General features: G+C 39.4%; 1 protein-coding gene across 2 annotated transcripts in view; it reads left to right on the plus strand.

Moving 5' to 3' along the window:
* The window catches only part of P4HA1 (prolyl 4-hydroxylase subunit alpha 1), a 90,598-nt gene that overhangs the window by 48,745 nt on the left and 16,152 nt on the right, over nucleotides 1-25,701 (plus strand). Inside the window, exons 9-10 of one of the 2 annotated variants that reach the window (XM_010373074.2) lie at nucleotides 260-330; nucleotides 20,262-20,361. In XM_010373074.2, coding sequence (XP_010371376.1) covers nucleotides 260-330; nucleotides 20,262-20,361 — 171 coding nt within the window. The remainder of the gene's footprint in view (nucleotides 1-259; nucleotides 331-20,261; nucleotides 20,362-25,701) is intronic. The other variant, XM_010373075.2, reaches the window with a different exon arrangement.

Below are 25,701 nucleotides of genomic sequence, written 5' to 3' on the forward strand. Positions count from 1 at the left end.
ATACAGCTTCAAATGATAAAAAAAAGTGAAAGGACAATAAATCTACAACAAAAATCTGTCAACTCATTTTCTCTTGATTTGGAAGTGGCTGTTCTTACTGCCACATTTCTAAATGTTTTTGTGGATTTGAGACCATTACCCGCCATCCAGACCAATCTGAACCCTTCCAATCACCTGTGGCTTGGCAAAACAAAACAAACAAAAAGCCCAAAATTGCCTGCTACTGGAGTAAGTCCTTGTCCTTTCTCTTTTTTTGTAGCTGAGCCGAGCTACAGTACATGACCCTGAGACTGGAAAATTGACCACAGCACAGTACAGAGTATCTAAGAGGTAAGGGAGTAATGGAGAGAACTTCAGTCATATTTGGACCATTTCTTTCTTGGGAATCTAATTTTCTGAAAACTCATGATATCGTTTCTAAGACCTAGGCGGTTAAGCATAGATACTTGATAATATCTGTGCTGGAGTTTTCATGATGGACTAATAAACATGGTTATGGGCAGTTAATAGAGGTTTTCCAAAGTAACATTAACTTACAAAATGTCTGTTGAGGCTCCCCAAACTTTGATAAATGAAATGTGTTCTCATATTGAACTAAGAGAAGTTCCCAAATTCCCTTCATTAAACAAGGCCTCTTTTGGACTCTGTAGTAAAGCAGGGGTTTAAAAATCTCAGGGTCACCCAGTAGCTGCAGGTATTGTGTAAGTAAGTGCCTTGAATGACTATATAACAAAGCCTTGCAAGTTCCTTGCTTTTAACAATGTTTAAAGAGAATCTTATTAGGTTGTTTGTTGATTGATCACTAAAATAATTTTTTAAAAAGAGCTCACTGTGTAACTTAGAGCTCACAGAATTGGGTGACATTATTACAATAGAACTCCTTTTCCATCTACTTGTGAAGGTTTCTCGGCTCTCATGAAAATAGAAATATCTTTGTGCTGAATTTTTATTCTAACAATTAGAATATTTATCCACAGACACAATAACTAATGAAATATAACAAACATAAACCCCATCCATTTCATTAGGAACATCTTAATATATTTTCACTTGTGTATATTTGATATTGATTATTTAGTCATGTTATTTAGATTAACATATGTGAATAATAATTATAGTAACAATCCAGAAGATACTATCTTTAACACAGCCTTGTTATAGGACTTTAACGCAGGCTTTTTGTTTTAGGAAATTCATATTTCTGTTAATTGTATAAATATTTTTAATATAGAGAAGTATAATGTGATAAAAGATTTTCAGGCATAAAAATGTGTCACTGTAGGACAAGGTTTAACCTTGTCAGTAATACTATTGACATTTTGAGTCAGATAATTCTTGTTGTTGGGGGCTATCTTCAGCTTTATAGGATGTTTAATAGCATCTGTGGTTCACTAGATGCCTGTAGCACCCTTCCTTAATTTGTGACAATCAAAAATGTCTCCAGACATTGTCAAATGTCCCCTCGTAGGTAAAATACCTCCCACTACCTCTAGTGACTCCACCCCTGTTGAGAATCACTGTTCTAGAATAAGAATGGAATGAAAATGTACCATCAAGAAATAAAAAAGATGTAAAATGTCCAAGTATTTAAAAAAAATTTTGTTCACATATTTTAAGTGGATGATGATGGATAGCAAATCATTATGGTATTTAGACTGCAGTGGATACATTTTTAAAGTAATCATTTTTTAGAAATTACATTTTCAATATGACAGAATTAAATCATTTGAAACTAAATTATGAAAAATTTTAGTTGTCAACTAAAAAAATTATGCAAAGGCGAACATAGATTTTTAACAAGCATTTTAGGAGGTACTCAGAGAAATTTTGAAGAGTACTGCTGTTTTCAAAAAGACAGAAAGATGAGGCTGGACCAAATGCATTGATACAGCATTTCCTTTTTCTTTTTTGGGCAGAACCATATGCCTTTTATATATTAACCTTAAACATTACTATACACATGTCTTGGTTTCTTGTCTCTGCTGTATAACACCACCTGCCCTTTTGCCCCAGTAAGAGAGAAAAAGTTTTTTTCTTGCCTATCACTAGCTTCATAGCTGAGACCCCTATACCAAAAGACAGATTAACAAGAGAAAAGCATACAAATTTATTTAATACAAAATTTACATGACAAGAAGCCTTTAGAAATGAAGACCCCAGCCTGAGCAACATGGTAAAACTCCATCTCTACAAAAAATACAAAAAAATTAGCCAGGTGTTGTGGCGTGTACCTGTAGACCCAGTTACTTGGGAGGCTGAGGTGGGAGGAGGATCACTTGAGCCTGAGGAGGTTGAGGATACAGTGAGCCATGAGCACAACACTGCACTCCAGCCAGGGTGACAGAGTAAGACCCTGTCTCAAAAAAAGAAAAGACATAGAAAAAAATAAGAACCCAAAGAAACAGGGAAACCTGTGTATTTTTTTTTTTTTTTTTTTTTGAGGCGGAGTCTCGCTCTGTCGCCCGGACTGGAGTGCAGTGGCCAGATCTCAGCTCACTGCAAGCTCCGCCTCCCGGGTTTACGCCATTCTCCTGCCTCAGCCTCCCGAGTAGCTGGGACTACAGGCGCCCGCCACCTCGCCCGGCTAGTTTTTGTATTTTTAGTAGAGACGGGGTTTCACCGTGTTAGCCAGGATGGTCTCGATCTCCTGACCTCGTGATCCGCCCGTCTCGGCCTCCCAAAGTGCTGGGATTACAGGCTTGAGCCACCGCGCCCGGCCTTTTTTTTTAATGTTTATTGAGAAACTCATTCAAGAATTATGTTGAAAACTTTAGAGTATTCCATTAAATCCTCTCTAGAACACTTTGGGGAGGTATTTGTAATGAACATTTCTAACTTTTTAAAAACCAGGATGAATATAAACTTTCATTTTTCTTTCATTTCTACAAATAAAAGATAGTTTCTAGTTTTAGCTCAACACAAATTGAACTAACAAGAATCAAATGTACATCTGTCAGAAAAATAACAAGTAGATGACCGTTTAGTTTTAAACTTTTTAAAAATTTTTAATTTTTATGGGTATATAGTAGGTGTATGTATTTATGGGGTACAGAAAATGTTTTGTTACCAGGTATACAATGTGAAATAATCACATCATGGAGAATGGGTTATCCATCCCCTCAAGCATTTATCCATTGAGTTGCAAACTCTCTTTAAGTTATTTTAGAGTTAACTTGCTATTGACTATAGTCACCCTGTTGTGCTATCAAACAGTAGCTCTTATTCATTTTTTCTTTTTTTTAAAATTATTATTATACTTTAAGTTCTAGGGTACATGTGCACAACGTGCAGGTTTGTTACATATGTATACATGTGCCATGTTGGTGTGCTGCACCCATTAACTTGTCATTTACGTTAGGTATATCTCCTAATGCTATTCCTTCCTCCTCCCCCCTCCCCACAATAGGACCCAGTGTGTGATGTTCCCCTTCCTGTGTCCAAGTGATCTCATTGTTAAATTCCCACCTATGAGTGAGAACATGTGGTATTTGGTTTTCTGTTCTTGCGATAGTTTGCTGAGAATGATGGTTTCCAGCTGCATCCATGTCGCTACAAAGGACACAAACTCATCCTTTTTTATGGCTGCATAGTATTCCATGGTGTATATGTGCCACATTTTCTTAATCCAGTCTGTCACTGATGGATGTTTGGGTTGATTCCAAGTCTTTGCTATTGTGAATAGTGCCGCAATAAACATACGTGTGCATGCATCTTTATAGCAGCATGACTTATAATCCTTTGGGTATATCCCCAGTAATGGGATGGCTGGGTCAAATGGTATTTCTAGTTGTACATCCTTGAGGAATCGCCACACTGTTTTCCACAATGGTTGAACTAGTTTACAGTCCCACCAACAGTGTAAAAGTGTTCCTATTTCTCCACATCCTCTCCAGCACCTGTTGTTTCCTGATTTTTTAATGATTGCCATTCTAACTGGTATGAGATGGTATCTCATTGTGGTTTTGATTTGCATTTCTCTGATGGTGAGTGATGATGAGCATTTTTTCATGTGTCTGTTGGCTGTATGAGTGTCTTCTTTTGAGAAGTGTCTGTTCATATCCTTTGCCCACTTTTTGATGGGGCTGTTTTTTTCTTGTAGATTTGATTGAGTTCTTTATAGGTTCTGGATATTAGCCCTTTGTCAGATAAGTAGGTTGCAAAAATTTTCTCCCATTCTGTAGGTTGCCTGATGGTAGTTTCTTTTGCTGTGCAGAAGCTGATCGTAGTTTCTTTTGCTGTGCAGAAGCTCTTTAGTTTAATTAGATACCATTTGTCAATTTTGACTTTTGTTGCCATTGCTTTTGGTGTTTTAGTCATGAAGTCCTTGCCCATGCCTATGTCCTGAATGGTATTACCTAGGTTTTCTTCTAGGGTTTTTATGGTTTTAGGTCTAACATTTAAGTCTCTAATCCATCTCGAATTAATTTTCGTATAAGGAGTAAGGAAAGGATCCAGTTTCAGCTTTCTACTTATGGCTAGCCAATTTTCCCAGCACCATTTATTAAATAGGGAATCCTTTCCCCATTTCTTGTTTTTGTCAGGTTTGTCAAAGATCAGATGGCTGTAGATGTGTGGTATTATTTCTGAGGGCTCTGTTCTGTTCCATTGGTCTGTATCTCTGTTTTGGTACCAGTACCATGCTGTTTTGGTTACCGTAGCCTCGTAGTATAGTTTGAAGTCTGGTAGCGTGATGCCTCCAGCTTTGTTCTTTTGGCTTAGGATTGTCTTGGCAATGTGGGCTCTTTTTTGGTTCCATATGCACTTTAAAGCAGTTTTTTCCAGTTCTGTGAAGAAAGTCATTGGTAGTTTAATGGGGATGACATTGAATCTGTAAATTACCTTGGGCAGTATGGCCATTTTCACGATATTGATTCTTCCTATCCATGAGCATGGAATGTTCTTCCATTTGTTTGTGTCCTCTTTTATTTCACTGAGCAGTGGTTTGTAGTTCTCCTTGAAGAGGTCCTTTACATCCCTTGTAAGTTGGATTCCTAGGTATTTTACTCTCTTTAAAGCTATTGTGAATGGGAGTTCATTCATGATTTGGCTGTTTGTCTGTTACTGGTGTATAAGAATGCTTGTGATTTTTGCACATTGATTTTGTATCCTGAGAGTTTGCTGAAGTTGCTTATCAGCTTAAGGAGATTTTGGGCTGAGACAATGGGGTATTCTAAATATACAATCATGTCATCTGCAAACAGGGACAATTTGACTTCCTCTTTTCCTAATTGAATACCCTTTCTTTCTTTCTCCTGCCTGATTGCCCTGGCCAGAACTTCCAACACTATGTTGAATAGGAGTGGTGAGAGAGGGCATCCCTGTCTTGTGCCAGTTTTCAAAGGGAATGCTTCCAGCTTTTGCCCATTCAGTATGATATTGGCTGTGGGTTTGTCATGAATAGCTCTTATTATTTTGAGATACGTTCTATCAATACCGAATTTATTGAGAGTTTTTAGCATGAAGGGCTGTTGAATTTTGTCAAGGGCTTTTCTGCATCTGTTGAGATAATCATGTGGTTTTTGTCTTTGGTTCTGTTTATATGCTGGATTATGTTTATTGATTTGTATATGTTGAACCAGCCTTGCATCCCAGGGATGAAGCCCACTTGATCATGGTAGATAAGCTTTTTGATGTGCTGCTGGATTTGGTTTGCCAGTATTTTATTGAGGATTTTTGCATCGACGTTCATCAGGGATATTGGTCTGAAATTCTCTTTTTTTGTTGTATCTCTGCGAGGCTTTGGTATCAGGATGATGTTGGCCTCGTGAAATGAGTTAGGGAGGATTCCCTCTTTTTCTATTATAGTTTCAGAAGGAATGGTACCAACTCCTCCTTGTACCTCTGGTAGAATTCGGCTGTGAATCCGTCTGCTCCTGGACTTTTTTTGGTTGGTAGGCTATTAATTATTGCCTCAATTTCAGAGCCTGCTATTGGTATATTCAGGGATTCAACTTCTTCCTGGTTTAGTCTTGGGAGAGTGTAAGTGTCCAGTAAATTATCCATTTCTTCTAGATTTTCTAGTTTATTTGCATTTATAGTATTTTTATACTATAAAAATGTTTATAGTATTCTCTGATGGTAGTTTGTATTTCTGTGGGGTCGGTGGTGATATCCCCTTTATCATTTTTTATTGTGTCTATTTGATTCTTCTCTCTTTTCTTCTTTATTAGTCTTGCTAGCGGTCTATCAATTTTGTTGATCTTTTCAGAAAACCAGCTCCTGGATTCATTGATTTTTTTGGAGGGTTTTTTTGTGTCTCTATCTCCTTCAGTTCTGCTCTGATCTTTGTTATTTCTTGCCCCTGCTAGCTTTTGCATGTGTTTGCTCTTGCTTCTCTAGTTCTTTTAATTGTGATGTTAGGGTGTCCATTTTAGATCTTTCCTGCTTTCTCTTGTGGGAATTTAGTGCTATAAATTTCCCTCTACACACTGCTTTAAATGTGTTCCAGAGATTCTGGTATGTTGTATCTTTGTTCTCATTGGTTTCAAAGAACATCTTTATTTCTGCCTTCATTTTGTTATGTACCCAGTAGTCATTCAGGAGCAGGTTGTTCAGTTTCCATGTAGTTGAGCGGTTTTGATTGAGTTTCTTAGTCCTGAGTTCTAGTTTGATTGCACTGTGGTCTGAGAGACAGTTTGTTATAATTTCTGTTCTTTTACATTTGCTGAGGAGTGCTTTACTTCCAACTATGTGGTCAATTTTGGAATAAGTGTGATGTGCTGAGAAGAATGTATATTCTGTTGATTTGGGGTGGAGAGTTCTGTAGATGTCTATTAGGTTGGCTTGGTGCAGAGTTGAGTTCAATTTCTGGATATCCTTGTTAACTTTCTGTCTCGTTGATCTGTCTAATGTTGACAGTGGGGTGTTAACATCTCCCATTATTATTGTATGGGAGTCTAAGTCTCTTTGTAAGTCTCTAAGGACTTGCTTTATGAATCTGGGTGCTCCTGTATTGGGTGCATATATATTTAGGATAGTTAGCTCTCCCTTTAGCATTATGTAATGGCCTTCTTTGTCTTTTTTGATCTTTGATGAAAGTCTGTTTTATCAGAGACTAGGATTGCAACCCCTGCTTTTTTTTGTTTTTCCATTTGCTTGGTAGATCTTCCTCCATCCCTTCATTTTGAGCCTATGTGTGTCTCTGCATGTTAGATGGGTCTCCTGAATACAGCAAACTGATGGGTCTTGACTGTTTATCCAATTTGCCAGTGTGTGTCTTTTAATTGGACCATTTAGTCCATTTACATTTAAGGTTAATATTGTTATGTGTGAACTTGATCCTGTCATTATGGTATTAGCTGGTTATTTTGCTCGCTAGTTGATGCAGTTTCTTCCTAGCATCGATGGACTTTACATTTTGACATGTTTTTGCAATGCCTGGTACCTGTTGTTCCTTTCCATGTTTAGTGCTTCCTTCAGGATCTCTTGTAGGGCAGGCCTGGTGGTGACAAAATCTCTAAGCATTTGCTTCTCTGTAAAGGATTTTATTTCTCCTTCACTTATGAAACTTAGTTTGGCTGGATATGAAATTCTGTGTTGAAAATTCTTTTCTTTAAGAATGTTGAATATTGGCCACCACTGTCTTCTGGCTTGGAGAGTTTCTGCTGAGAGATCTGCTGTTAGTCTGATGGGCTTCCCTTTGTGTGTAACCCGACCTTTCTGGCTGCCCTTAACAGTTTTTCCTTCATTTCAACTTTGGTGAATCTGACAATTATGTATCTTGGAGTTGCTCTTCTCGAGGAGTATCTTTGTGGTGTTCTCTGTATTTCCTGAATTTGAATGTTGGCCCGACTTACTAGGTTGGGGAAGTTCTGGATGATATCCTGCAGAGTGTTTTTCAACTTGGTTCCGTTTTCCCCGTCACTTTCAGGGACTCCAATCAGACGTAGATTTGGTCTTTTCACATAATCCCATATTTCTTGGAGACTTTGTTCATTTCTTTTTACTTTTTTTTCTCTACACTTCTCTTCTCGCTTCATTTCATTCATTTAATCTTCAGTCGCTGATACTCTTTCTTCCAGTTGATCGAGTCGGTTACTGAAGCTTGTGCTTTTGTCACGTAGTTCTCATGTTACGGTTTTCATCTCTGTTCTTTTTTTTTTTTTTGAGACGGAGTCTAGCTCTGTCGCCCAGGCTGGAGTGCAGTGGCCAGATCTCAGCTCACTGCAAGCTCCGCCTCCCGGGTTTACGCCATTCTCCTGCCTCAGCCTCCCGAGTAGCTGGGACTACAGGCGCCCGCCACCTCGCCCGGCTAGTTTTTTTTTTTGTATTTTTTAGTAGAGACGGGGTTTCACTGTGTTAGCCAGGATGGTCTCAATCTCCTGACCTCATGATCCGCCCGTCTCGGCCTCCCAAAGTGCTGGGATTATAGGCTTGAGCCACCGCACCCGGCCCCATCTCTGTCAGTTCTTTTAAGGACTTCTCTACATTGGTTATTCTAGTTAGCCATTGGTCAAATCTTGTTTCAAGGTTTTTAGTTTCTTTGTGCTGATTATGTAGTTCCTCCTTTAGTTCTGAGAAGTTTGATCGACTGAAGCCTGCTTCTCTTGACTCGTCAAAGTCATTCTCCTTCCAGCTTTGTTCTGTTGCTGGCGATGAGCTGTGTTCCTTTGGAGGGGGAGATGCACTCTGATTTTTTGAATTTTCAGCTTTTCTGCAGTGCTTTTTCCCCATCTTTGTGGTTTTATCTGCCTTTCATCTTTGATGATGGTGTCGTACTGATGGGGTTTTGGTGTGGGTGTCCTTTCTGTTTGTTAGTTTTCCTTCTACCAGTCAGGACCCTCAGCTGTAGGTCTGTTGGAGTTTGCTTGAGGTCCACTCCAGACCCTGTTTGCCTGGGTATCAGCAGCGGAGGCTGCAGAAGATAGAATATTGCTGAACAGTGAGTGTTGCTGTCTGATTCTCACTCTGGAAGCTTCGTCTCAGGGGCGTACCCCACTGTGTGAGGTGTGAGGTGTCGGTCTGCACCTAGTGGGGGATGTCTCTCAGTTAGGCTACTTAGGGGCAGGGACTCACTTGAGCAGGCAGTCTGTCCGTTGTCAGATCTCAACCTCCATGCTGGGAGATCCACTGCTCTCTTCAAAGCTGTCAGACAGGGGCATTTACCTCTGCCGAGGTTTCTGCTACTTTCTGTTTAGCTGTGCCCTGTCCCCAGAGGAAGAAACCTGTGTATTTTTATGCTAGGTTTGATGAGTGGATAGTCATGCAGAAATATGATGAACAAAGAGGATATGATCTAATGGTAATAAACTGGGGGGAAATTAGCAAAGCCTGTTAGTTCAGATACTTCTTGGTATCTCTGTGTCTCAGGATAAGGATGTTCCTTTCCTCCAGGTAGAGAGAAGATACTTCTGGATTGAAAGTCTTACACTGCTTGAGAGGAAGGTCAGATAATTCTTTTTTTTTTTTTGAGACAGAGTCTCACTCTGTCTCCCAGGCTGGAGTGCAGTGGCGCGATCTTGGCTCACTGCAAGCTCCACCTCCCAGGTTCATGCCATTCTCCTGCCTCAGCCTCTTGAGTAGCTGGGACTACAGGTGCCCGCCGCTGCCCGGCTAATTTTTTGTATTTTTAGTAGAGATGAGTTTCACCATGTTAGCCAGGATGGTCTCGATCTCCTGACCTCATGATCCACCCGCCTCAGCCTCCCAAAGTGATGGGATTACAGGTGTGAGCCGCCACGCCCAGCCCAGAGAATTCTTTTGTGGTCTGCTTAAGGGGAAAAGAATAGGAGAAGGTCAGAGAGACTTTCTGCTTCTGCTCAAATGATACAGTGCCATATTTTAGGGTAGAGTGTCCTGAACCCCATTAGAAGACATGAAGAAAATTTAAATTTGCCATAATATGCTTTTCATTTTAATCACAGGAGCAATTATCCTTAAGGAACACTAATAGTAAGGATTTGCAGAAACTAATTTGCATAGACATGTTTTGATATGTGACTTACAGTGCTTCTGAACATTATAATTAACCCAATTTTTACATTCAGCTAATTTTCCATTCTGTTACAGAACCTAATTCATATCTACAAAAAACTCCTTTAAAAAAATAAAGAATAAACGGTTACAGATTTTATCAGATTATTGCATGGTTTTACACATTTTTTGTCATAAAGTTTGTAAATAGCTAAATTCTCTAGATTTGCATGCTTCTAGGAAGTATATAAAACAAAATTACGGCTGGGAGTGGTGGCTCATGCCTGTAATCCCAGCACTTTGGGAGGCCAAGGTGGGTGGATCACGAGGTCAGGAGATCAAGACCATCCTGGGAAACATGGTAAAACTCCATCTCTACTAAAAATACAAAAATTTGCTGGGTGTGGTGGCGCACCTGTAATCCCAGCTACTCAAGAGGCTGAGGCAGGAGAATGGCTTGAACCCGGGAGAAGAGATTGCAGTAAGCCGAGATCGTGCCACTGCACTCCAGCCTGGTGACAGAGCGAGACTCCCTCTCAAAAAAAAAAAAAAAAAAATTCATGAATTCAATGTTTTGGAAGACTGTTTTTTGGAAATTTTCTATATATACAATGGCCCTTTTGAAGAAATATCCAGCCCACAGTCAATGGACTGTTGCCAATAAGTCAAAATAAATCACTGTAGGAAAGTGATCTATATACTTTAAAAAAAAAATACTAAATATTTCTAAACATTTCAAACCTATTTTTTAAATATTCTAGTTTTGTAGCTCAAGCAGTTTTATTGAATTTTTGAGAAATGTACAACCATTCTTACATATTATAAATCACAGCAGAAGGTATTTAGCTACTAGCATTAGAAGGCCAGGCATGGTGGCTCATGCCTGTAATATCAGCACTTTGGGAGGCTGAGGTGAGAGGATGGTTTGAGCCCAGGAGCTTCAGACCAGTCTGAGCAGACCTTGTCTCTATTTACAAAAAATTAAAAAGAAAAAAATTAGCCGAGAGTAGTGGTGCACGTCTGTAGTCCCAGCTACCCAGGAGGCTTAGATGGGAAGATCACTTGAGCCTGGGAAGCAGAGATTGCAGTGAGCTGAGATTGCACCACTGCACTCCAGCCTGGGTGACAGCAAAACTCTGTCTCAAAAAAGGAAAAAAGGTATCTCAGTTGCCAAATGGAAAAAAATTTGTGTTCTGATGTCAGTTAGTTTAATCCCTTGTAGCCTGAGAACATCTGTATTTTGAATGATTTAGAAAGGAATTTCAAATATCTGTATTTAGAGAACTGTCTAAGCGATGACATCACCTTCAGTGGAAGTAATAATTTGTTCCAGCATTTCAGCAAATAGAATTTTTTTGGCAAGATATTTTTGGAACTCCTTTGCTATTTAAAAAACATAAAACAGTCCGGGCACGGTGGCTCACGCCTGTAATCCCAGCACTTTGGGAGGCCGAGGCAGGCAGATCACGAGGTCAGGAGATCGAGACCATTCTGGCTAACACAGTGAAACCCCGTCTCTACTAAAAATACAAAAAATTAGCCAGGTGTGGTGGCGGGTGCCTGTGGTCCCAGCTACTCGGGAGGCTGAGGCAGGAGTACAGCATGAACCCAGGAGGTGGAGCTTGCAGTGAGCTGAGATTGCGCCACTGCACGCCAGCCGGGGCAACAGAGCGAGACTCTGTCTCAAAAAACAAACAAACAAAAAACCCCATAAAACAGGCCTTTTTTTTGTTTTTTGTTTTTTAAAATAGAGGCAGGGTCTTGCTCTGTCATCTGGGCCTAAGTCCAGTGGCATGATCATAGCTCGCTGCTCCCTCCAACTCCTGGGCAGAAGTGATCTTCCCACCTCAGCCTCCTGAGTAGCTGGGAACACAGGTGCACACCACACCATGCTTGGATAATTTTTAAATTTTTTTTGTAGAGACAGGGTTTCACTATATTGCCTAGGCTGGTCTCAAGCTCCTGGGCTCAAGTAATCCTCCCACATCAGCCTCCCAGAGTATTGGTATTACAGGCGTGAGTCATTGTATCCAGCCAAAAAAGGCTTTACTTATGTTACTGACCATCTGTTAACTTTTGGCAAGTCATCTCTGTCTTTTCCGGTATTAAAAAGCAAATAAAAACTCTAAGAATTTACTACAGCTTGTAAATGGAAAAGCTAATAATTTTGACTAGAGCAGAGAAATGGAATTTGAAGTTTTTGAAATGTAAACATTCAGTTTTGTGCCCTGAAAAGATAGTTAAGTGAACTCATAAGTCTAGTTAAAGTAATATAAATAACCACTTATGCAAATAAACAGTAATCTATTTAGAGTGGTAGAAAAACTTTTTGGATTCTGGTGGGGAAGTGATTTTCATTTTTTTTCTCTGAAGTAATTATTTCCTACAATATGGTATTTATGATATCATAAATGTAACATGATATTTATATATGTATTTGTGTATTTATTTTATTTTACTTTATTTTCTTTCGGAGACAGGGTCTCACTCTGTCACCTAGGCTGGAGTGCAGTGGCACAATCATGGCTCACTACAGCCGCCACCTCCTGGGCTCAAGCAGTCCTCCCACTTCAGCCTCCTGAGTAGCTGGGGCTACAGGTGCACACCACCATGCCAGCTAATTTTTGTATTTTTGTAGAGATGTGGTTTTGCTTTGTTGCCCAGGCTGGTCTTAAACTCCTGGCTGGGCTCAAGTGATCCTCTCACCTTGGCCTCCCAAAGTGCTAGGATTACAGGCATGAGCCACCATGCCTGGCCTTAAATATATCATAAATATGATATTTTGTTTTAAGATTTTGTTTACCTTGTTACTAAGGAGCAAATTAGTGTTAAAGTATATATAAACAAATACAAAAAGTTTTGAGTTATTCAGCTTTTTTTTTTTAACGGCATAACTTTTAACAACACTGCCCTCTAATGGGTTGAACTGTGGTACTCAGACTGAGATGACTGAAATGGGTGGATGTACAGTGTTATTGTATAATTTTCCCACTAAGAAGCAAAGGGACTGGATAAATTCCCAGTCTAGATTATTAGCCTTTGTTAACCAAGCACCTAGAGAAGAATTATTGGAAAATTTGCCCTCTGTTACTGGCATTTTGGGATGCGACTTATCTTTTGCCTTTGTAAAAAAAATAAAATATAGTGGTTTTAGATTAGCTAATCATAGAATATTTTTATGGGTGTGTCGGGTTAGAAGAAGAAGGTAGTGATCATGTTCAAATTATATTACTGACATTTTTCTTTGGAGGTTTTGTAACAATCTCGAAAACCTCCAAAATGGTCTTGTCTACTTCAGTGTGCCTTCCTTACTCACATATTAGAAGTGTAGTCTTGCTGTGTAAGAATGTTGCTCCCTTACTCTGCGCATTCTAGTGATATTTTACAAAATCATAAAGTTTTGTTTTTTTTTTTTAACAGCAGAAACTCAGTAGAAAGGAAAAAAGCATAGAAATGTTACTCTAATTGAACGCGCAGCTTTGGCCTCAGGTCCTGTCATTAAGGCCAAAAGGAAGATACTTCGGGCTATTTAGTTTTTAATGGAAAAAAAAGGACACATATAAAGTTATCTGAAGAAATAGTTCTTTTTTCTCCTGGCACTAAATTGTGTTTTATGGGGAAAAACACTGTATAATTAGTTGACATTTTCAATTACAGTTATATGAAAGATAAATGATCTTCAAATGGTTTTTCCTATTAAATGCTATAATGTTAAAAAAAAAAAATCCCAACTCAGTTAAAGCATTGAGTACTAGAAATAAAAACCTCTGGATTTCTTAAGATTTAATCTAACATAGGAGTAGGACTTCCAGGTCCTAGAAGAATGGACAGTTAAAATACATTACAGTATAATGATCTCCGTTGAATTTTTACTAATGTTACAATGTAAATTCAGAGCTGAGTTTTTAGATAACCTGATATGTCTATAATAATGTCACTGAAGACAGATTAGCAGTAATGGTTTGTTAAGGATGGGATCCTGATGAATAACTTGAAGATAGTTCTTAAACTAAGGAAAGTCTTAATATATTTTGGGCCAGGTGTGATGGCTCACACCTGTAATTCCAGCACTTTGGGAGGTCAAGGCAGGTAGATTGCTTGAGCTCAGGAGTTTGAGACCAGCCTGGGCAACATGGTGAAACCTCATCTCTACAAAAAATACAAAAATTAGCCGGGCATGGTGGTGCATGCCTGTAGTTCCAGTTACTCGGGAGGCCTGAGATGGGAGGATTGCTTGAGCCCCAGAGGTGGAAGGTGAGCCAAGATAGTGTCACTGCTCTTTAGCCTGGGTGACAGAACCAGACCCCATCTCAAAAAAAAATGGAGTATTACTGTATTTTGGAGGGGATTTTACATGAAAGTCAAATTAAATAACTTCCCATGCATCAGTAGAATTCATTTTCCTCTGTAGTGACTACAACAGAACTACAATTAAGATGACAGGTTGACAGTTTTTTGTTTTTGTTTTTTGTCTTTTAATCTACAATCAACATTGGCTTTAACTGCTAAGACTCAAACCCTTCATTGAGTTTTTTTTTTTTTTTTTTTTTTTTTGAGATGGAGTTTTGCTCTTGTTGCCCAGAGTCAAGTGCAGTGGTGTGCTCTCGGCTCACTGCAACCTCCACCTCCGGGTTCAAGCAATTCTCCTACCTCAGGCTCTCAAGTAGTTGGGGTTACAGGCGTGCACCATCACACCTAGCTAATTTTGTATTTTTAGTAGAGACGGGGTTTCACCATATTGGTTAGGCTGGTCTCGAACTCCTGACCTCAAGAGATCCACCCGCCTCAGCCTCCCAAAGTGCTGGGATTACAGGCGTGAGTCACTGCACCTGGCCGAGATATGTTATGATATAACAAGAAATGTGCAAATAAAAACTTAAAAAATTTAAACCATTAAAATATTTTTGCCTTGCTAAGATTGTCAAAGAATAAAAGGATTGAAACTGGCAAGGGTTTTATGAAATGGGTAGGTGTAAATCATTGCAACTGTTTTGGAGGGAAATTTGACATTTATCAAAATGTAAAAGTCATTTAGCAATTCCACATCTAGGAATTTATCCTATAGAGATACTCCCACAAGTGTGCAAAGATATAGACACGGCATTTTTTGTTACAATATTGTTTATAATAGAGAAAAATTAGAAATAACCTATTATTTAACCAGTACTTAATTGGTAGACTTTCATGGCCACTCCTGGAATTAAAGGTTTGTGTTGTTGTTCCATTGTTTTTTTAAGAGATGAGGTCTCATTCTGTTGCCAAGGTTGGAGTGTAGTGGTGTGGGCATAGCAACCTCGAACTCCTGGGCTCAAGCGATCTTCCTGCCTCAGCCTTTAAGTAGCTGAAACTATAGGCATGTGCCACCACACTTTGCTCGTTTTTTATTTTTATTTTTTTGTAAAGACAGGGTCTCACTATGTTTCCCAGACTGGTCTTGAATTCCTGTTCTCAAGCGATCCTCCTACCTTGGCTTCCCAAAGTGCTGGGAGGTTATTAGATTTTTTTTTTTTTTCTAAAAGCAGTAGTTTAAAAGGCAGTGAGGAATGGGAATATAAAGTGGTATCACTGCTGTGGAATATAGTCTGCCAGCTCCTCAAAAAGTTTAGGGTTACCACGTGATCCAGCAATTCTATTTCTAGGTACATACCCAAAAGAATTTAAAGCAAGGAGTCAGATACACACCAATGTTCGTAACAGCATTTATTCACTGTAGCCCAAAGTTAGAAGCAACCCAAATGTCTATCAACAAATGAATGGATAAACATATGGTATATATAGATAGTAGAATATTATTCAGCCTTAAAAAAGGAAACGAAATTCTGATATCCTGCTTATAACATGGATGAACCTTGAAAAAATCATGTTGTCTGGGTGTGGTGGCTCACACCTATAATCTCAGCACTTTGGGAGGCTGAGGCAAGCAGATTGCCTTAGTCCAGGAGTTCTACACCAGCCTGGTCACCACGATGAAACCCTGTCTCTACTAAAAATACAAAAAATTTTGGTGGTGCACACCTGTAGTCCCAGCTACATGGGAGGCTAGGTGGAAGAGTCATCTGAGCCTGGAAGGTTGAGGCTGCAGTGAGCCAAGATTGCATCACTGCACTCCAGCCTGGGCAACTGGAGTGAGACCCTGTCTCCAAAAAAGAAAAAAGAAAGCACATGTTAAGTGAAATAAGCTAGAATTGACAAACATTATATGATTCTTATTATAGGAGATACCTAGAATAGGCAAATCCATACAGAAGGAACGTAGAATAGAGGGTTACCAGGGGTTTTGGGGAGGGAGAGACGGGAGTTGTTATTCAGTGGGTACAGTTTTCTATTTGGTTTTGATGAAAAAGTTCTGAAAATGGATAGTGCTGATGGTTGCAAGGTATTGTAAATGTACTTAACACCAGTGAATTGTACACTTAAAATAATTAAAATGGTAAAATTTCTATTATATATATTTTACCATAATTTAAAAAATAGTCTAAATGGCTAATTTTATGTTACATATATTTTACCACAAATTTTTATTTTTATTTTTTTAGAGACAGGTTCTCATTCTGGGGCCCAGGCTGGAGTGCAGTGGTGTGATTGTGCTCCCTGCATCCTTGAACTCCTGGGCTTAAGTAATCCTTCTGCTTCAGCATCATGAGTAGCTAGGACTACAGGCACACGCTACCACGCCTGGCTAATTTTTAAACTTTTTTTGTGGAGACAGGGTCTTGCTAGGTTGCCCAGACTGGTCTTGAACTCAAGCGATTTTCCTGCCTCGGCTTTCCAAAGTGCTGGGATTACAGATTTGAGCCACTGTGCCCATCCTGTTTAACTTTCCTGATGTTATTCTTTGAAGCACAAAAGGTTTTTATTTGGATAATGTCCTGTTTATTCCTTTTGTTGCCTGTACTTTTGATGTCATAGCTAAACCATTTCTTAGTCCAACGTCACAAAGATTGCTCCTGTGTTTTCTTCCCACAGTTTTTATAATTTTAGCTTTTACATTTAGGTCTTTGATCCATCTTGAGTAATTCTTTTTAATATAATGTGAAGCAGAAGTCAAACTTCTTTCTTTGCGTGTAGATAACCAGTGTCCCATGATCATTTGTGGAATGTAATAAGCATTTCTTGCTTTTGCAGTTTTAAAGGAGTAAAGTGAAAGACTGGAGTGGTAATTTGCTAGAATGGCTAAAGTGAAGGTATTTTTTTTGGTAGCAGGAGACTTCAGTAAGCAAGCATTGACAAGGAGGAGATTAAAGATAAAAGGGAGGCAATAACTGCTGGAGTAAGGCATCTAGAATTAGAAAGGACAGTATCAAAAGCATAGATAGAAAGTCTGCCTCTATAAGGCTGAAGGACGATGATTCCACCAAAGTACAAGAGGAAATGATAAGACTAGATATTTAAAAGTTGTTGGTAGCAGGGAGGGAAGTTGAAGATATCAGAAGACAGGTTCTCTGTGGGTGATAGGTTCCAGGATGGAATAGGAACAGTTTGTTCATGAGGCATTTAGTTCGAAGCTTTATTAGAATACTTGCCAATTTAGCATTGCAATTACCTGTAAAAATCAAGTCAGTAGTTGGTTGGTGGCTTATAAAGTTCAGACATCCATCGAATAGTGCCAGGCAGGAAAGACAGGTACATTGACATATACCAGATTAGTGCTACCAGGAACTTGGGGCAGAATTAGAAGAAGAAAATTCTTAATATACTTAAGCAGCTGTATTCTTTACAACCGTAACACTTTGATTCTTCCCGTTTTTGCTACACTGAGGAATTCTATAATACTCAGCCAGTCCCAAAAAATTTGCAAGAGATCACCAAGCAAGTAATTTTAGTAATATAGGATAAACCTTAGATTCATCTAAGAATCCACCCTGTTTGTCGTGTTAGTTTCATGTTGGATTAGTAAAAACTTCTTTCTTCTCCATGTCTTCCTCCTGTTAAAGAAACGCACACACACTCTCTTTTGCTCTCTCTCTCTCACGCTTGCTCGCTTCCTTTGTCTGCCTCTGGAAGCTTTGGCTTCATCTGGCAGGGGGAGAGGTAAAGGAAAGCTCCCCTAAACAAGTGGTAACTAAGGTGATATCCAAAGTCTTAATTTTGCAAAGTGAAAAAGAATATTCTGGGCAGAGAGAAGAGCATACTCGCTAGCCTTAGGGCTAGAGGAACTACGTTCTTGAGGAAATGTTGCTGCGGTCCTGAGAGGGAGGCAGAATATAGTGTTGGAGGCTGTAATTTAGGAGACCAAGACAAAGCAGCCTGAGACACTGGAGGAATGCCTGGAGAATGAGTGTTTGAGAGAGTTTCCAAAAGGATGAGTGTTGTCACAAATGTTACCAAAGGAACAAATACAATAAGAATTGAAAAATGTCATTAGATTTAGAAGCACAATAGGGCTATGGGTAACATTAGCAAGAGCAGTTTTGAGGGAGTGATATAAGTGACTAAAGCTAGATTACAATGAGTTCAGAGATTAGGAATCTGACAAAGTTAGCTTGAAGAGGGAAAAGAAAGATTGGTAACTGGAGGGATATACAGAGTTGGGGAAATAAATTTTAATTGTAAAGGCATTTATTTCCTCTGAAGTAGGAGATACATTATCTACTGAGTGAAGGGAGAGGCTGAAGTGAGTTAGGGTACAGAGTGGAAGAGGAAGTAAAAGTGAAGAACCCATTTGAAAGTGGTATTCATGAATTTTTAGTGGGACATAGCTGCCCTATTTCATGACTTTCTCCAGTAGGGTTTGGTGACACAGATATAAGCTTGGAGAAAAGAGATTTATTCAGGATTGTTTTTGCCAGACAGTTGAGTTTAGACATTTAGAAAGAATGTTGTTATAAATGATGAGCTATAGAATCAAAGCTCAGTGAGAGGAGAAGTGAAGAAAGCGAAGGACTGATTGGTTAAAAGCATATGTGAAAAAGGGATATAGTTGAATTTGGGGGTACCATTTAAAATTGAGATGTAGTTCCCGTATCATAAAATCCATGCTTTTCAAGTATGCATTTCAGTGGTTTTTAGCCTTGTGCAACTATAACCAATGTCTAATTCCAGAACATTTTTGTCACTCAAAAAAAATCCTGTACCCATAAGGAGTCATTTCCCATTCCCCCCAGCCCCATCCCCTGGCAACCAGTAATCTGTTTTCTATTATCTATGGATTTGCCTCTTCTGTATATTTCATAGAAGTGGCATATAACATGTGGCCTTTTTATCTGGCTTGACTTAATATGATGTTCCATCCATGTATGTAGAGACAGGGTCTCACTCTGTCACCCAGGTTGGAGTGCAGTGGTGTGATCATAATTCGCTGCAGCCTCAAACTCCTATGCTCAAGCAGCTCTTGCCTCAGCTGCCAGAGTAGCTGGAACTACAGGTGCATGCCACCATGCCTAGCTAATTTTTAAAATGTTTTGTAGAGTTGGGATCTCACTGTGTTGCCCAGGCTGGTCTCAAACTCCTGGCCTCAAGTGACCTTTCTACCTCGGCCTCCCAAAGTGCTGGGATTACAGGCATGAGCCACTGTGCCTCACCAGTACCTTTATTCCTTTTGTGATACAATAATATTCCAGTTTATAGTTATACCATATTTTATGTGTCCATTGATAAATTGATGGATATTTGGGTTATTTCTACTTTTTGGCTATTATATGTAATGATGCCATAAAAAATTCTGTACAAGTTATTGTATGGACATAAGATTTAATTTCTCTTGGATATATACCTAGAAGTAAATTGCTGGGTCATTTGGTAGCTGTGTTTAGCATTTTGAGCAAATACCAAACTGTTTTCCAAAGTGGCTGCACCTTTTACATTCCCATCAGCAATGTATGAGGGCTCCAGTTTCTTCACATCCTTACCAACACCTATAATTGTCCATCCTTCAGTAGGTGTGTTTGGGTACCTTTTTAAAATTTAGGCAGTAAGCAGAATTTTTTTCTTACAAAATATTAGCATTACGTACCTCAAGCTGAACACCCCATGACTTCCACCATAGTCAGTTCCTGTACCTTACCTGGAAGGAACGTTGTTTTGTTTGGTATGGTTTTTTAAAGAATTTTTTGAAGTTCTCAACAGTAGGTGGCTTTCAATGTAGCCTCCTTACATTAATTCAACTGTTTTCATAGAAGTGTTATAATAAATTTGATTAGTTTTTTCCTTCCCAACCTCTAACAGTAGAATGTGACATTTTAAAAAAATTACATTATCCATTCATAAAGATGATAGTAAGCAAGAAAATGAACTAAATGCCATCAGTAAAGGTTTATTGTCCTATATATTATACGGCTTTCAAAATAACAGCTATTCGTCTCCATGTAATGAAACATTATCAATAAAACTAATATTCTTCTTATTCTTAGTGCCTGGCTCTCTGGCTATGAAAACCCTGTGGTGTCTCGAATTAATATGAGAATACAAGATCTAACAGGACTAGATGTTTCCACAGCAGAGGAATTACAGGTAGGTAATCACATTATCCTTAAGTCATTTTTACTCTTCAAGAGATGCTTCAGGGGGCCGGGCGCAGTGGCTTAAGCCTGTAATCCCAGCACTTTGGGAGGCCGAGACGGGCGGATCACGAGGTCAGGAGATCGAGACCATCCTGGCTAACATGGTGAAACTCCGTCTCTACTAAAAAATACAAAAAACTAGCCGGGCGAGGTGGCGGGCGCCTGTAGTCCCAGCTGCTTGGGAGGCTGAGGCAGGAGAATGGCATAAACCCGGGAGGTGGAGCTTGCAGTGAGCTGAGATCTGGCCACTGTACTCCAGCCCGGGCGACAGGGAGAGATTCCGTCTCAAAAAAAAAAAAAAAAAGAGATGCTTCAGAGGAGATTTCCTTTACACTGAACAGGTAGTCCTCAATTTGCATGATAGTTTGGGACCTTAAAAAGTGACCTGTAAGCTGCAACCATGCAAAGTGATTTTAATAATGGGAAAAATTATGATTGTTCTGTGACTTTTAAATTTCTTGTCAAAACATGAAAACTCTCCCTGTTGAGTATAGATGTCTAGGGAAATGAAAAATACATTATTACTAATATTAAGTACACTGTAATTTTTTTTTCTATCCCCCAGACCTCAGTTTGCCTGTCAAGTGGCCAGGGTGGGTTTTAAAAAATAGTTTTGTTTTTTTTTTTCTTTTTATTCATTTATTTATTTATTTATAAGCAAATAGTTTTCCTTTATTAGTAATAGTGAAACATAGGACTTTTTATATCACTTCTCTTTTTCTACTGTTACTTTTATGTCTATAAATCATTTGTCATCAAAAGCAGCTGTCTCAAAATAATTCTTCACTCTGTCATAATCACAACTTGACTCAGAATATCTGTAGTAAACAGGTATATATAGGAATGTTAGTTATAGAGAATAAACATAAAATCAATGTATAATAATCTCATTTGGTTTCAATAGTAAACAATAAATAAATAAAAAAGCATAGGCCTGTAAACCAGAGAAAAGAAACAGCTTAGTCTTCCCCTTTGTCAGCATTATTTCTATTCCTTAGTCTCTCCCTATAGAAAAATATTTTAAAAAATATTTGAGTTCCCTTGTCTGTATTAGATTTTTTTTTTTTTTTTCTTTTAATTATCAACATACGCACTAAAAAAACCAATGCCTTTATTATAGCCTTTCTGGTTGCAATTTTTTTTTTTTTTTTTTTTGTGATGGAGTCTGGCTCTGTGGCCCAGGCTAGAGTGCAGTGGCATGATCTCGGCTCACTACAACCCCTGTCTCCTGGTTCAAGCAATTTTCCTGCCTCAGCCTCCCAGGTAGCTGGGATTACAGGCATGCGCCACCACACTGAGCTAATTTTGTATTTTTAGTAGAGACGGGGTTTCACCATGTTGGTCAGGCTGGTCTTGAACTCCTGACCTCAAGGAGTTCAAGAACTCCTGACCACGTGCCTTGACCTCCCAAAGTGCTGGGATTACAGGCGTGAGGCACTGTGCCTGGCCTGGTTGCAAAATTCTAAGACAGATACAGTCAATATGCAGCTCATAAATTCATTAGAAAGGTGATACTTTTGCTTTTGCTTCTTTTCAACCTTTTTTGTTTTTCTTTTTTTTGAGACAGTCTCACTGGAGTGCAGTGGTGCAGTCTTGGATCAATGTGACCTCCGCTCCCTGGGCTCAAGTGATTCTCCTGCCTCAGCCTCCCAAGTAGCTGGGACCACAGGCACATGCCGCCACGCCTAGCTAATTTTTGTGTTTTCAGTAGCTATGGGATTTCACCGTGTTGGCCAGGCTGGTCTCGCACTCCTGGCCTCAAGTGATCTGCCTGCCTTGGCCTCTTGAAGTGTTGGGATTACAGGCATGAGCCACTGTGCCTTGGCCTCTTTTCAATTTTAAATAATAAACTGTCATCCGGGTCTGGCCAAAAAGAAGAAGTGGATTGTCTTGGCAGTATGGGCTCTTTTTTGGTTCCATATGAACTTTAAAGTAGTTTTTTCAATTCTGTGAAGAAAGTCATTGGTAGCTTGATGGGGATGGCATTGAATCTGTAAATTACCTTGGGCAGTATGACCATTTTCACAATATTGATTCTTCCTATCCATGAGCATGGAATGTTCTTCCATTTGTTTGTGTCCTCTTTTATTTTGTTGAGCAGTGGTTTGTAGTTCTCCTTGAAGAGGTTCTTCACATCCTTTTAAGTTGGATTCCTGGGTATTTTATTCTCTTTGAAGCAATTGTGAATGAGAGTTCACTCATGATTTGGCTTTCTGTTTGTCTGTTAATTGGTGGATAGGAATACTTGTGATTTCTGCACGTTAATTTTGTATCCTGAGACTTTGCTGAAGTTGCTTATCAACTTAAGGAGATTTTGGGCTAAGACCATGGGGTTTTCTAAATATACAATTATGTCATCTGCAAACAGGGACAATTTGATTTCATTTCCTAATTGAATACCCTTTCTTTCTTTCTCTTGCCTGATTGCCCTGGCCAGAACTTCCAACACTATGTTGAATAGGAGTGGTGAGGGAGGCCATCCTTGTCTTATGCCAGTTTTCAAAGGGAATGCTTCCAGCTTTTGCCCATTCAGTATGATATTAGCTGTGGGTTTGTCATAAGTAGCTCTTATTAGTTTGAGATATGTTCCATCAATACCTAGTTTATTTAAAGCTTTTAGCATGAAGGGCCGTTGAATTTTATCAAAGGCCTTTTCTGCATCTATTGAGATAATCATGTGGTTTTTGTCATGGTTCTATTTATATGCTGGATTACGTTTATTGATTTGTGTATGTTGAACCAGCCTTGCATCCCAGGGATGAAGCCAACTTGATTGCAGTGGATAAGCTTTTCGATGTGCTACTGGATTCGGTTTCCCAGTATTTTATTGAGGATTTTTGCATCGATGTTCATCAGGGATATTGGTCTAAAATTCTCTTTTTTTGTTGTATCTCTGCCAGGCTTTGGTATCAGGATGATGTTGGCCTCATAAAATGAGTTAGGGAGGATTCTTTCTTTTTCTATTGATTGAAATAGTTTCAGAAGGAATGGTATCAGCTCCTCATTGTATCTCTGGTAGAATTCGGCTGTGAATCTGTCTGCTCCTGGACTTTTTTTGGTTGGTAGGCTATTAATTATTGCCTCAATTTCAGAGCCTGATATTGGTCTATTCAGAGATTCAACTTCTTCCTGGTTTAGTCTTGGGAGGGTATATGTGTCCAGGAATTTATCCATTTCTTCTAGATTTCCTAGTTTATTTGCGTAGAGGTGTTTATAGTATTCTCTGATGGTAGTTTGTATTTCTGTGGGGTCGGTGGTGATATCCCCTTTATCATTTTTTATTGCATCTATTTGATTCTTCTCTCTTTTCTTCTTTATTAGTCTTGCTAGCTGTCTACCAATTTTGTTGATCTTTTCAAAAAATCAGCTCCTGGATTCATTGAGTTTTTTTGAAGGGTTTTTTGTGTCTCTATCTCTTTTAGTTCTGCTCTGATCTTAGTTATTTCTTGTCTTCTGCTAGCTTTTGAATGTGTTTACTCTTGCTTCTCTAGTTTTTTTTTTTTTTTTTTGAGACAGAGTCTCGCTCTGTCACCCAGGCTGGAGTGCAGTGGCGCGATCTTGGCTCACTGCAAGCTCTGCCTCCCGGGTTTTACGCCATTCTCCTGCCTCAGCCTCCCGAGTAGCTGGGACTACAGGCGCCTGCCATCTCGCCCGGCTAGTTTTTTTGTATTTTTTAGTAGAGACGGGGTTTCACCGTGTAGGCCAGGATGGTCTCGATCTCCTGACATCGTGATCCACCCGTCTCGGCCTCCCAAAGTGCTGGGATTACAGGCTTGAGCCACCATGCCCGGCCCTCTAGTTCTTTTAATTGTGACGTTAGGGTGTCGATTTTAGATCTTTCTTGCTTTCTTTCTTTTTTTTTTTTTTTTGAGACGGAGTCTCGCTCTGTCGCCCAGGCTGGAGTGCAGTGGCCAGATCTCAGCTCACTGCAAGCTCCGCCTCCCGGGTTTACGCCATTCTCCTGCCTCAGCCTCCGGAGTAGCTGGGACTACAGGCGCCCGCCACCTCGCCCGGCTAGTTTTTTGTATGTTTTTAGTAGAAACGGGGTTTCACCGTGTTGGCCAGGATGGTCTCGATCTCCTGACCTCGTGATCCACCCCTCTCGGCCTCCCAAAGTGCTGGGATTACAGGCTTGAGCCACCGCGCCCGGCCTCTTGCTTTCTTTTGTGGGCATTTAGTGCTATAAATGTTCCTCTACACACTGCTTTAAATGTGTCCCAGAGATTCTTGTACATTGTGTCTTTGTTCTCATTGGTTTCAAAGAACATCTATTTCTGCCTTCATTTCGTTATGTACCCAGTAGTCATTCAGGAGCAGGTTGTTCAGTTTCCATGTAGTTGTATGGTTTTGAGTAAGTTTCTTAATCCTGAGTTCTAATTTGATTACATTGCGGTCTGAGAGACAGTTTATTGTAATTTCTGTTCTTTTACATTTGCTGAGGAGTGCTTTACTTCCAGTTTGTGGTCAATTTTAGAATAAGTATGATGTGGTGCTGCGAAGAATGTGTATTCTGTTGATTTGGGGTGGAGAGAGTTCTGTAGATGTCTATTATAATGGTCTGCTTAGTGCAGAGCTGAGTTCAAGTCCTGAATATCCTTGTTAACCTTCTGTCTTGTTGATCTAATATTGACAGTGTGGTGTTAAAGTCTCTCATTATTATTGTGTGAGAGTCTGAGTCTCTTTTTAGGTCTCTAAGGACTTGCTTTATGAATCTGGGTGCCCCTGTATTAGGTGCATATATATTTGGGATAGTTAGCACTTCCTGTTGAATTGATCCCTTTACCATTATGTAATGGCCTTCTTTGTCTCTTTTGATCTGTGTTGGTTTAAATTCTGTTTTATCAGAGACTAGGGTTGCAACTCCTGCTCTTTTTTTCTTTCCATTTGCTTGGTAGATCTTCCTCCATCCCTTTATTTTGAGCCTGTGTGTGTCTCTGCACATGACGTGGGTCTCCTGATGGGTCTTGACTCTATCCAGTTTACCAGTCTGTGCCTTTTCATCGGGGCATTTAGCCCATTTACATTTAACATTAATATTGTTATGTGTGAATTTGAACCTGTCATTATGATGTTAGCTGGTTATTTTGCCTGTTAATTGATGTAGTCTTTACAATTTGGCATGTTTTTGCAGTGGCTGGTACTGGTTGCTTCTTTCCATGTTTAGTGCTTCCTTTAGGAGCTCTTGTAAGGCAGGCCTGGTGGTGACAAAAATCTCTCAGCGTTTGCTTCTCTGCAAACGATTTTATTTTTCCTTTACTTACGAAGCTTAGTTTGGCTGGATATGAAATTC

Source organism: Rhinopithecus roxellana, chromosome 11 (genome assembly GCF_007565055.1).
Source record: "Rhinopithecus roxellana isolate Shanxi Qingling chromosome 11, ASM756505v1, whole genome shotgun sequence".
NCBI lineage: Eukaryota > Metazoa > Chordata > Mammalia > Primates > Cercopithecidae > Rhinopithecus > Rhinopithecus roxellana.